General features: G+C 42.9%; 1 protein-coding gene across 1 annotated transcript in view; it reads left to right on the forward strand.

The window, feature by feature from the left end:
- FOXK1 (forkhead box K1) overlaps positions 1–5668 on the forward strand; it is a 46716-nt gene extending 41048 nt beyond the window's left edge. The window contains exons 6-9 of the mRNA XM_087941983.1: positions 448–614; positions 2074–2343; positions 2807–3031; positions 4006–5668. Coding sequence (XP_087798109.1) covers positions 448–614; positions 2074–2343; positions 2807–3031; positions 4006–4223 — 880 coding nt within the window. The 3' untranslated portion in view covers positions 4224–5668. The remainder of the gene's footprint in view (positions 1–447; positions 615–2073; positions 2344–2806; positions 3032–4005) is intronic.
- Positions 5669–13292: the final 7624 nt, after the last annotated feature.

Consider the following 13292-nt stretch of genomic DNA (forward strand, 5'->3'; position numbering starts at 1 on the left):
GACAACAGAAAGAGGAGGTGGGGGTAGTTTCAAAGAGCAGGCGGCAGTGTGGAATCGAAAGTGCATTCCATTCATATTTTCTTCAAACGCTGATTAGATGACTGAAGCTTCTGCCCTGCAAAAATCTAATTGGAGAACATGATTGATAACTCTTGGCTCTTGGTTTTTCATTGGATGATACACCCAGAGGGGTGGGGGAGGGGAAAGCAGCATCAAGGGGGACGGTGAATTACATATCTCAGAGTTGGCTACGCCAGATTAGTGCCGGACGTAGAATGTTAACTTCAAATAAAATGTTCACTTTCTTGAGGGCAGCGACAGAGTTTCATATTTAAGGTGGGCTGTTAAAAAAAAAAAAGACAATAAAATTAGCTTATCCAAAACTGTACACTGAATTTGCAAAGAATGCTGGCTTTGATCTGTGGTTTTTTCTTGGTTCTCTTCCAGGAGCGCGCCCGCCTCCCCTACTCACCCCGGCCTGCTTTCTCCCCACACGAGTGGCCTACAGACTCCAGAGTGTGTGTCGAGGGAAGGCTCCCCGATTCCTCATGACCACGATTTTGGTTCCAAGCTTGCTTCTGTCCCCGAGTATCGATATTCACAAAGTGCTCCTGGTAAGGAAGGTGCCTCTGTTGGACCTGCCAGCCCTTAAACCTCTACATAGAAAAAAGATCCTTGGCTCCATTGGTTGAGAAAAGTAGCGTTTTATTCGAAGTGTTGCGGTTATGCGCAGCCGGAACTGAGAATCACATGCCGAGAGTTATTCAACTTTTTCCTCCCTTTTCCTTCCTTCTGTCACAAAACACACACACACCTACCTCCAATGACCAATCAGGCTCAAGCAAGATATTTTCAGAACCGCTACTTCAAGCTAGGTTGGTATGTAGCTGCCACCTTCTCCCAGCTGGGTGACCTTGAAGCAGCATCTCAGGAAGATACAGAAGTTACTTTCGCTTTCCCCCTTCCCCAAGCCTTCCTCTCCCATCTACTTTCCCCAGAGTTCACGGCAGACTGTTACCGCATGGTAGTGTGGCACACAAGGAAGCGTAAAGTGGCAGCTGACAGCCTCTAGTAAAGCGGTCGGCTCTATCCAGAGTTTTTGCCACCCTGTTAGACTCCTTGATGTGGGCTCAAGATAGCAAACAAATGTTAGGAGTATCTGTGGGAAAATTACCTCAAAAGAGTATCATGAGCAAGGGGGGGCACCTGTTATGCCCCTGTCGGAATCTGATTCGGAGGGGGAGGCCAAGCAGCTGACAGGGAGTGGGAGTGTGGCTCTGTTGGCTGTGGAAGAAACTGGGGAAAGGCACAGTCCAGGTGGACAGAGCAAGAGAGAGGGAATTTGGAGGAAGACCGAGGCCCTTCCCCTCTTCATCCTAGGGCACACAGGGAGGAACAGAGAAGGGAGCAACGTGAGTTGTGTGGCTTACGGGGGAGGAAAGGGCCCTGATTCCCTTCATTAGCTGTAGCTAGGAAGACAGTGTTGAAAAAGGAAAACTACGCACAGCAAAGTTGTTGGAAGCCAATCGTGAGTTATCTGGTATCGTCTAGGCTTATCTGGGTTCCTGGCGACTTCCCAGCTGTGTGTTTTTTGTTGGCCTTTCAAGTCTGCAATTCCTTCTCCTGCCCTGTCAAGTTACTGCAGCTTGGCTTGTTTGGATTTTTAGTTACAAGTTTGTATGTACTTTGTTTTTGGACTGAATCTCCTCCACTTAAAGACTGTTCTTGGGAGAGTTTTTCTCCAGCCCAAAGGTAACCTGGACATTGTGGGGCCAAGCTGGAGATAATAAAGGGACTCTTCTTGCGTATTTCACTGTGTTGCCTTTGTGCCACGCCCCTTTGGGTCATCACAGCCCCAGCTTTTTCAAATGGACAATGTTGTGAATCGTCAAGTTTGGAGAAACCAGTTCTTGGTTTTTAGTGGCGTGTGGTTCTTGAAATTTATTTTAACTTTATTCAGGAATGCTGGATTCCAATCTCCTGTTCTGGCCAGTGATGAGTCTCTTCTTCTTCCCTTCCTCCCTTTTTCCCTCTTCCACTCCCTTTCTTCCACCCCCTCCGTCTCTTTTTCAGGATCTCCCGTAAGTGCCCAGCCGGTGATCATGGCTGTTCCTCCCAGGCCTTCTGCGCTGGTGGCCAAACCAGTCGCCTATTTGCCCGCCTCCATCATGACCTCTCAGCAGCCTTCAGGTCACGCGGTTCACGTGGTGCAGCAAGCCCCCACTGTTACAATGGTCCGAGTTGTGACGACTTCGGCAAGCTCAGCCAATGGCTACATCTTGACCAACCAGGGGCCAGCTGGGAGCACCCATGATGTGGCAGGGACTGTCCTCGACTTGGCTGGTGAGCCTCGGGGTAGGATCTTGTCCCCCAGAATGCCCCTAGAATGGCAAAGGTCTAGTCTTGCCTTAGCCATGAAGGCCAATTGGGTGACTTGGGGCCAATCACCAGGCGACAGTGATTTCTAGTCCCGCCTTAGCCATGAAAACCAATGGGGTGACTTTGGGCCAATCACCAGGCGACAGTGAGTTCTAATCCCACCTTAGTAATGAAAGCCAGCTGGCTGACTTTGGGCCAATCACCAGGCGACAGTGATTTCTAGTCCCGCCTTAGCCGTGAAAGCTGGCTAGATGTCTTTGGGCCAGTCCCTGTCTCTCAACCTAACCGTACCTCACAGGTTTCTTATTGTGGGGAAAACAGGAGAAGGACGGTGTGTTGGATGTGTTTGGTGCCTTGAGTTAACTTGTCGAAACAATAAAGGCAGGATACAGATAAATAAAATAAAATCTCTCTTCTCTCCCTGCAGGGTTGGACGAGAAACCCACCATCGCCTTTGCTGCCATACCGACTGCCAGTCGGGTCATTCAGACGGTGGCCAGCCAAATGGGTCAGGGCATCCCCGGACAGACGGTCACCATCCTGCAGCCAGCCACCCCCATGGCCCTCGGGCAGCACCAGTTGCCTGTCCGCACGGTGACCCAAAACGGAAAGCATGCCATTCCCACAAACAGCTTAAGCAGTGGGACTTACGGTAGGTATTAAAAACATCTCTCCTTTGTTCTACCAGGGTTTGCGAGCCTTTAGACTCTCTCCAAAGCGAGTTTGCTTTGCCTCGTAAAATAAAAATAAAATAAAATGAATTTGGAGGGTCCCCGCAGTCACATGAGATATTGCATGCTACCGGTTCTGCGCACTTCACGCGCACACTCACACACTTCAAAGCACAGCGTTCAAAGATCCCTTCACCCACACGCAGCACTCAAAGATCACTTCGCGCGCATGTGCAGCACTCAAAGATTGCCCTCCATGAGGTGAGCTGTTTTTTTTAGCTCAGCTGAGGCGCGGCAAAGATCACTTCACACACACGCATCCCCCAAGGATCACTTTGTGCACATGTGCAGCCCTCAAAGATGACTTCACGTGCACGCACAGCGCTCAATCGCTCTGCGCACACACGCAGCACTCTAATATCGCTCTCGGTGAGGTGAGCTGTTTTTTAGCTCAGCTGAGACGCGGCAGCTGAGGTAAAAATCAATGGAATATAGGACGGAAAAGGGCGGGGGGGGGAGGGGTCCAGTCAGAGGTGGTATTTGCCGGTTCTCCAAACTGGTCAAAATTTCTGCTACCGGTACAACAGAACCGGTCCGAACCGGCTGAATATCACCTCTGGTACCACTTAGGAGATAGCAGCTTTCACTGCGCCTCAGTGTAGAGTTCATCCTGGCCACATGACCATGGAAATGTTTTGGACAATGCTGGCTCCCTCGGCCAAGATCATTCTGATAATCAGAGTTGGAAGGGACCTTGTAGGTCATCTAGTCCAACCCCAAGAATCGGAGATGAGCACAAACATACACACACACACACTAGAGTCGTACACAACCGGACAGGGGAAATCTTTACCTTTCATCCAAATAGACGCTGGGAGCTTTTCTCAAGTCCTTTCTCTCTCTCTCTCTCTCTCTCTCTCTCTCTCTCTTTTTTTTTTTACCCCCTTGACTCCAGCCCTCTCGAACCCCTTGCAAGTCCTTGCAGCTCAGGCTAGTTCCTCCACCCCCGTGGTCATCAGCCAGACAAGAGAAGCCGGGATGAAAGATCCCGACGAGCTTTTGAGAGAACCCGATATCAAACGACCCCGAATCGAAGACCCCAGAGTGGTCGCGGCCTTGCAAACTGGCGTCATCACCTCCACGGCCCCCTCGGGACAATCGGCTGGAGAATGAGGCCGCAGGAAGATGAGAAGTGGCACCCGAGGCGCTGAGGGAGAGAAAAACCTCTCTCTTTTTGTTTTTTGTTTTTTTGTTTTCCTAGCAGAACTCTTTTCTTTCTGCAATTACTTAACACCTGGATCATTTCAGTGGGTTTCTTCCCCCGCTTTTTTTTTAAATCTTCTTTTGAACATTTGGAAGGACGGGGCAACGTTTGTCAGGAATGTCGAGGTGCCAAATGAATTGGGCAAAAAAATTTCGATCTTTCTGGACCCAAGGAATGAATTTTACTTCTGTTTTTCTCTTCGGAGATGTCTTCTTTCTTTCTTTTCTTTCTTTCTTTCTTTCTTTCGAGATTTTTAAAAAAAGAGACACAGACCATTTTGATTGTTTGGGATATTTCTCTATCCCTCCTGGCCTTCCTTTTAATTTTCACCCCTTCCTCGTTTTTCCTTTTTACGCATGGTAGTTTATGTGCGAGCATACTAAAAATGCAGGACAGAGACACGAACTTCAGGTGGGAACATCTGACCTCAAAAACAGGTTTATTTTTATTTTTGTTTTTGTTTTTCACTCTCCAAGGAAGAGAAGTGCATCATCCTATTTTGTATCTCAGAACTCCAACTGATGAAAAATTATCTGCAAAAAAAAAAAAAAAAATTACTTGCAAAGCAATATCATACTTCGGTAACTGCCACCTAAAACGGCGGATACGTGTTTATATTTCCTTTGTGTTGCCTACCTGCAGTCCAGTTCACCTTCTGACAATGGGGTGTCATACCCTTACCCCAAATCTTCATCCCAGAGCACAGTAAAATTAGTTTATCCCAGTTAGACGGCTTCCAAATGGCATTCGAAGCCTAAACTTCCCAGAATTCTTAGCCTACTGGACAGATGGGGGGGGTGGGGATTCTGGGAATTGCAGTCACAGCCTACCTCATTGGGATGGCTGACCTACACAGCACTTGGCTCCACAGGTGCCTTTTGGAGAAAGAGAGAAAAGTTTTATTTTAATTGTTGTCTGTTGAATAAAAACAGCCAATGGTGATTCAAAAAGGTCCAAAATTTGTGGATCTTTTAAAGAATTGTCGTACCTACAGGCTTGTAAAACAACCGCGTGGGTTCCTTAATTTCATTCCTGTTGATTTTTGACAGAGAAGGAATAGAATTTTTAAAATATTTTTAACCTTTAACGGATAGTTCCCGGGAGAGCTCTGTTGTGTTATGGTTCGAGCGTTGGACTTTCATCTAGAGAGAACCAGGTTTAAAAGCATGAAACTCTCTGGGTAAACCTTGGACCAGCCATTGTTTTGTTTCAGCTTAACCTACCTCACAGGGTTGTTGTGAGGACAAAGGGGGCGGGGGGGTGAGGAGAGCTATGTATGCCACCTTGAGCTTGGAGGAAAGGCAGAATACATAAATAAACAAAACCCCGTAATAAATCAGTAACTATCAACCTGTCAGGTCACACAATCCCTTGTCTCACTTCAAAGCGTAGGCTTTTGTGTGTGTGTGTATGTGTGTGTGTGTGATGAACAAGATAGAACGGAATCTCGATCCATTTTCCTCTGGTAAGTTTTGCAAGCCGGTAATCGTAGCAGTGATCTAGATCTAACTGCAGGTTTGGGACCGCCCCAGATAAGGACGGATGCAAAATTGAAGGTGAAATGGAAGTTCACGAGTTCAGAAGGTTCCAGTAAGATGAAATTAAATAAAAGAGCTGTTAATATTTCAAGAATGCAGGCCTCCTCCTTTCATCTGACCTCAGCAGCCCTTCGAGACTTAAAAAAATGCTCCCCTGATGAACATCATGGAAGAAAAGAAATAGCGGGGAAAGGTTTTAATTACTGTGGGTTGATCTGAATGTCTTCTCTGCCCTTTTCTTTTAAGCTACATTAAACTACATTGGTTTGCGTTTTCCCTTTGCAAATAATCATAACCCTGAAGCTGTGGTTGTGCGAAATGTAAAGTAGACTGTCTTATCAAAAAAACCAATTCTTTCCAAACCCACCACCACCCCCAAAAAACCCACATCTCTGCATATGTCAGAAAGTACTAAGGATAGGTGCCAACCATCACAAAGTTGAGAAGACTGGTGTTTCATCTTAACACCAATGCTGGATAAGTCCAGGGAGATGTTTTGCACAGGAGATTCTTATGCTCAGGATCTTGTCGTCTTTCTTCCCTGACCTGAGATCCTGCATAATTACGTCAATGGATACCGACCTGCAAATAAACCCTAGTTTCCTTTAGCCAGGGTTTGTTCAACAGGCAGATCCAGCTGGGTTGGAGATGCTTCTGGAAGGGTCAAGCTATGTTGGATCTTTTTGTTTTCAAAAGCCCTCATGAATTGATTTCATGTCACTACAAGATCTTTATTTTGATAATATTTGTTTACTTACTTTGGCTTTTGAAGCCAAGCAAAAGGCATGTCTGTGTGTGTGAGAGAGAGAAAGAGAATGCCTTTTTGGCTTTCTTCGAACAGTTGAGTCTTTAGGATTACCTCCAGACCTGACATTTGGAAATCTATTTTAAAGCAGATAACTTGGAAATGAATCCCTGCATATAAGGGAGCTGTTTTCGAAGAGTAAATATTTTTCTCCAAATGTCGACAGCAAGGTTCTTTGTACCTTGGTGTATATTTTGTTCCTTTTTCCACCTGCACATAAAGAAAGAGTAACTTTCTAGCTTTTTCTCTCCTCCCCACGCCTGCATTTTAACATTTTCATTTACAGGTCCTGCATTTTAACATTTTCATTTACAGGTCGTTCGTCACCACTTAATAGGTTTGCGGATTCCTGCCGTGTTGGTGATAACCCAGTTTTCATTTTTAATTGCCAAATGCCCTGGGTCGGAGTTCTTGAATTAATGACACAGTCAATTTCAACCAAAATGTAAATGCCTCTGCTCTGATGCTCAAAAGAATAATGTGTTTGTGTAACAGAGCATTTACCCAGGCTGAATTTTAAAGGTTGACCCAGAAACAGATTGGGGCTTCCAAACCCGCTTGTACAAGCATCCCCCCACTCTTGATTTCCATATCAAAAACACGTTTTAATAACGTCAGGGCAGAAAACTGACAGGTGACGACTTGCTGAATCGAATTTGCGTCAAGTTGGCAAAACAAACTTGAGTTTATCTCAAGTGAGAGCCAAGTTGTGTGGAATTCAATTTGGACTTCTGAACTGAAAAACTAAGCATTGGGATATCTATGGTAGAAGTTGCAGTGGAATACAGATAGTCCTTCTTAACGACCACAATGGAGTCCCAAATTTCTGTTCAGTGAGACCATTGTTAAGTGAGCTTTGTCCCATTTTATGACTTTTCTTGCCACTGTTGTTAAGCGAACCAATGCAGTTGTCTAGTCATACAATTTTTGAGTGAATCTGGCTTCCCCATTGATGTGGCTTGGGACACTGCAACCGTCATAAATATGAGTCACTTGCCCAGCATCTGAATGTGGAGCACCTGATCCTTTATGCAACGGTCGTAAGTGTGAAAAACGGTCATAAGTCACATCTTTCAATGCCATAACTTTGAACGGTCACTATCATTAAGTACAAAAGATTCATGCACTGATATAAAAAGCAGTTGGCAGGGACAAGTGGGCAGGATTTGATGGGTTTTTATCAATTGTTCCACTGGCTAGGACTCGGTGCTTAAATTATTGACTGAATTGGGATATTGCACAAAGCCTTGATTTTAACCAAGCACATGAATGTCGTCATAGTTTACAAAACCAGAGTGCTCTTATTTTTGTATGGCACATCATATTTGTCCTTTTTTAAAATGTTCTGTTGGAGCAGCTGCGTTCCAAGACATAGCTGGGCATCCAGACAAAAGCCAAATTTGATTTAACTGACCTTGAAATGTAACTAAAATTAGCTTCAATTAAATGCAGTTAATTTAATTCCGGCCCGCCGTGTTAATAATTTCCTTCTTTCATGCTGAGAGTGATAAACTGGGAATAGCCAAGACTTGGGGGAGCAGGAGCAGTTTTAGGAAGCCGCTTTCTGGATGCCTGGTTTGGGCTAACTCCATTGTGTGAATTTTTGCCATTTGTTAGGCTAACCATGGTTAGAACTAATGACAGAAGGGTGTATAAAGCATACCCTGATCACTGTATCATGGTGGTTGTGATAAAAATTTAAGGAACGGAACCATGGCTATCAACTTGATAGGGAAAAGGCAATTTAAAAGCATAATAAGAGCAGATTTGCCAACTTGGGAAGTGAATAAGAAATAATTATTTAAAGGTGGATGCAGTGAGTGGAAAGGAATGCTCTTTAGGCTACTGAGATCCTTCAACCTACCCACTTTCAGCAAAATTGGTGAATAATAATTAAATTTATATGCCACCCTACTTCCACTAGCAGCTAAGTTGATCTTAGCCAAGTCAACTGCAGCAGCTACATCAGAGAGACAATATTTATGCAATTCCATTTACGATGTTGCTGGAACAAGATTCTTGTGAATAAATAGAAAGGTCTCAAATCACTTTGAACTATGGTTTGTTTGTTTGTTTTTAAGAAAAAAAGATCAGATTTTTTTTAGACAACCCTCTTCCTGGGTTCTTGATGTGCTGTACTGGGAGGAATTTCTGCACGGTGGGGAAAAATAACCAGTAGTAAATTCTACGCAGTGTCAAGTCACTTCCAAAACAGCCCATTTCTATAAAGCATGCTTTGCATTTATACTGCCGTATATATTCCTGGAAGAAGGGTTGGAAAGAGACAGGAACAAAATATTCATGGGGAAAAAAAATAGCCCAATATATCTCTTGGTAAGAAGTATTAGCATTTTTTTTTTTTAAGGATCAATTTTCCCAGCATTTTTTTTTTTTAATTCCAGATGTATAATGGAAAAATACTTCTGGTGATTTTTTATTCTTGATCAGCTTTCAACAAAAGTTGAGCTGCTGTCAAGGCTCCCATGATTTCAACATCCAGGAAGAGAAGGGAGAGGCAGAGCTGATACAATCCATCTGGCTTGAAGTTCCTTGGAACTGAATTCAGCAGTCCGTTTACAATTAGTCTGTCAGGGTAGTGTGATGACCCGGAGTGTAACACAAACGTAACAAAATCCAAAACGTAAATAAATGTCCTTTTTTATGCCTCCAATTTGGTCCCACTGTTCAATAATTCTCAGTTGGAGATAAAACGTATTCAAAAATAGTCTTCAAAAGAAAGCAATACAGACCGAACTTAATGAGCAGATAGAGGTGAAATAAAAAACTAAAACTAAAACTACAATGAAGGAATTTCCACAACGGACCAGGATAAGTAAGTCACCAACTTCAAGGAGATAAGAAGGCACAGTCTGTTGGAAGGACGCCAACCATGATAACTTCAGCCCAAAATAACACACACTTTGACTCTGTAAACCACTTAGAGAGGGTTGTAAAAGCACTGTGAAGTGGTATTTAAGTCTGAGTGCTCTTGCTATTCTGGTGAACCTTCAAACTTGATTTTTATTTTTAGTGGAATCTTCAACTGGGGACTTCATCACATGAACAGCTTTGTGTTTATTGGTAAATTTATGTTTTAAGCTTGCCTGTTGTTATAGAGTTCCTATCATTGCACAGGGTTGGGTAGCACATCTATAGAAATCCAGATTTAGATTAGATTAGATTAGATTAGATTAGATTAGATTAGATTAGATTAGATTAACAGAGTTGGAAGGGACCTTGTAAGTCATCTAGTCCAACCACCTGCCCAAGCAGGAGACTATTACATTTCTGACAAATGGCATCTAATATCTTCTTGAAAGCCTCCACTGATGAAGCTTCCAACTTCTGAAGGCAACTTCTGTTCCATTGGTGGATTGTTCAGATTTGCTGGAGTATATAAACACGGCCAGTTGTGACTGATGTGAGTTTCTAAAACAGCCACGGATTACTTGTCTGGCAAAAATAATAAATCTCTGGACATCAGTCTAAATTTCAGCTGTTAGATGCCAGAGAGGAACTAGAACAAATGGGCAAATACATTTTTTTAGGCTGTTATCCTGGGCGCACTTTTACCGGGGAGTAACATTACTGAATATATTTTTCTGAATATTATATTTAGTACTAACATAAATTTATATCTAATGTTAGATGCCGTATGACTGTAGAACAATAACACCCCCCCCCCCCCAAGATAGCTCAGGAAATACAGGTTGTGTCTTGGTTGACTTTTCTACTTGAGGTTCAAATTGAGAGCACAGTTGTTTAAAAAAATAAAATAAAAGGAAAAAATACAAAAGATTAAAACCAAATCAGTGAAAACTAAAGAGTCAGTTTCTGTCCAAAAGCTTGTTCCTTTTCTACTGTTTTCCGGAACATGGGTTACACTAATTTTAAATGTAGCGTAGAGAGGCAATAAAATGTTTTGAGCTGGGATGTCATTTGGATTACAAGCTGCCTGTCAGCTGAATGAACTCTTTGTCGCCCCAGAAGAAGCAGTCCTGTTTGAGGCTTGCTGCATTCAGAAGGTTAATTAAAATGACTGGCTGGGTGAGAAGGAAAAAAAATCACATTAGCTGAACAGGGCTAGCTAGGCTAAAGCCATTGACAAGCTTTTAAAAAGCAATTTCATGTAAGCAACACCTGCAGAAGAGGCACTGAGCATCATCTACGGAAAGCAAAATAGTCGGAAGCTAAACTTTAATAATCATTATTTTAGCTACTAGATGAGGAATAGAGTAAGTTGGAAGGGACCTTGGAGGTCTTCTAGCCCAACCCCCTGCGCAGACAGGAAACTCTACACCACTTAATTATTGTGCATTATTGTTAAATTTCATGTTTCAAAAATGTAGCTGAGTTCACTCAATGCACTAGGATGAAATAGTGGCAACTCATCTAGTAGTGAGTGAATCCTGTAGAGTGTTCTCCTTCGCACAGTGATTTAATTTTGATCTGGAAGTTGCAAGGAGCTATTTACCCATTTGGTGGAAGAAAGCTTTGTTCCTTCCAATTTGATCCTCATTTAACAACAGAAATTGAGACGGGCAATAAAGTGAAACTGCTACAAAGTGAAACCACTGGGGTGGGTTACAAGCAGGTAGCTGAATTTAGGAGACGTCGTTGCCATTCACTACTTAACCGCTGGCGTGCATTGCAGGTTAGACTTAAGCTTGGAGGAAACTAGGCTTTGGGGCATTTTCCCTTTGATAGTATGGCTTGCAGAGCTGATTTCCCAGTTCTGGGGTTCCCAGCTTGGACTGAATGCTTACAAACTCTGAGGACTTGATTCTTTCAGCTGTTTTTATTTTCCAAACAAGAGTCAAAGAAGAGACCCTCAACCATGATTCTCTAACTTGGCTGGGCTGGGTTTCCATTTCTCAGATTGGGTTGTCCATGCAGAGTTAGGATAGCCCAGCCAGTGGTATTTATGGCTGGTTGCTATGGGGACCTGTGTCATAAAATTCCAACGCAACCAGGGAGAGGTTCCCTTTATTTGCCCCACTGAAGTACACTTGTAAATAGTTGAACAGTGTTGAGGGAATTGGTTGTTTAGCAGAGTGATGGCTTTTGGGCGGAAAAACTGTCCTTGTGTCTAGTTGTTCTGGTGTGCAGAAAAGTCCACCTTCCCTTTTGAGGGAAGGAGTTGAAATAGTTTATGTCTGGGATGTGAGGGGTCTGTAAATATTGTCACAGCCCTCTTTTTGTTCTTGGTTCAAGGGGGCAAATTCAAGAGTGCAGAGAGAGAGAGAGAGAGAGAGAAAGAGGGAGAAGGGGGGGGGGGAAAGTTCTGTCTCTATTTGCTTCACCCAAATGGACCCCTCCTGTCTTTTCTTGCCATCAGAGAGCTTGATTGCAATCTCTTTGTACTATTCTGCTCCAAGTTTCTGCTTCTGCTTGCATACTTCTTCTCATTACAGATAGTTGAACTCAACATGAAAGATTGAGTTGTACAGAGGAATTATTGAGTCTGTCATCCGCACCTCTATAACTATCTGGTTTGGTTCTGCAACCCAATAGGACAGACACAGACTCCAGAGAGTAATTGGAACGGCAGAAAAAACTATTACTATCAACCTGCTTTCAATGGAGGACCTATACACTGCATGAGTCAAAAAGAGGGCTGTGAAAATATCTACAGACCCCTCACATCCTGGACATAAACTGCTTCAACTCCCACCCTCAAAACGACGCTATAGAGCACTGAACATCAGAACAACTAGACACAAGGGGAGTTTTTCCCCGAATGCCATCCCTCTGCAAAACAAATAATTCCCTCAACACTGTCCATCTATTTACAAAGTCTGCACTATGTTACTATTAATCTTCTCATCACTCCTTAGCACCTTCCCCTCCCACTTGTAGGACTGTAACTTTGTCGCTTGTATCCTTATGATTTATATTGACTGTTTCCTAGTAGGATTTGATTACTTATTGTACCCTATGACTATCATTAAATGTTGTACCTGATGATTCTTGACGAATGGATCTTTTCTTTTATGTACACTGAGAGCATTTGCACCAAGACAAATTCCTTGTGTGTCCAATCACACTTGGCCAATAAAGAATTCTATTCTATTCTATTCTATTCTGTTCTGTTCTATTCTAATTTCTATTCTATTCTCTATCCCGTTCCATCCCATCCCATTCTATTTAAATTCTATTCCTATATCCTTCTATTCTAATTGTATCCTATGACTATTATTAAGTGTTGTACCTGATGATTCTTGACTCTTGACGAATATATCTTTTCTTTTTATATACACTGAGAGCATTTGCACCAAAGACAAATTCCTTGTGTGTCCAATCACACTTGGCCAATAAAGAATTATATTATTTCTTTCTCTCTTCCTATCTATCTATCTATCTATCTATCTATCTATCTATCTATCTGATTTGATTGCTTATTGTACCCTATGACTATTAAGTATTGTACCTTATGATTCTTCACTCTTGAATGCATCTTTATGTACACTGAGAGCATTTGCACCAAGACAAATTCCTTGCGTGTCTAATCACACTTGACCAATAAAGAATTCTATTCTATTCTATTTTCTATTCTATTGTAATTTCTATTCTATTCTCTATCCCGTCCCATCCCATCCCATTCTAATTAAATTCTAATCAAATATCTTTCCATT

This window comes from Pseudonaja textilis, chromosome 14 (genome assembly GCF_049901715.1).
Source record: "Pseudonaja textilis isolate UNSWEBS1 chromosome 14, rPseTex1.2, whole genome shotgun sequence".
Classification (NCBI taxonomy): Eukaryota; Metazoa; Chordata; class Lepidosauria; order Squamata; family Elapidae; genus Pseudonaja; species Pseudonaja textilis.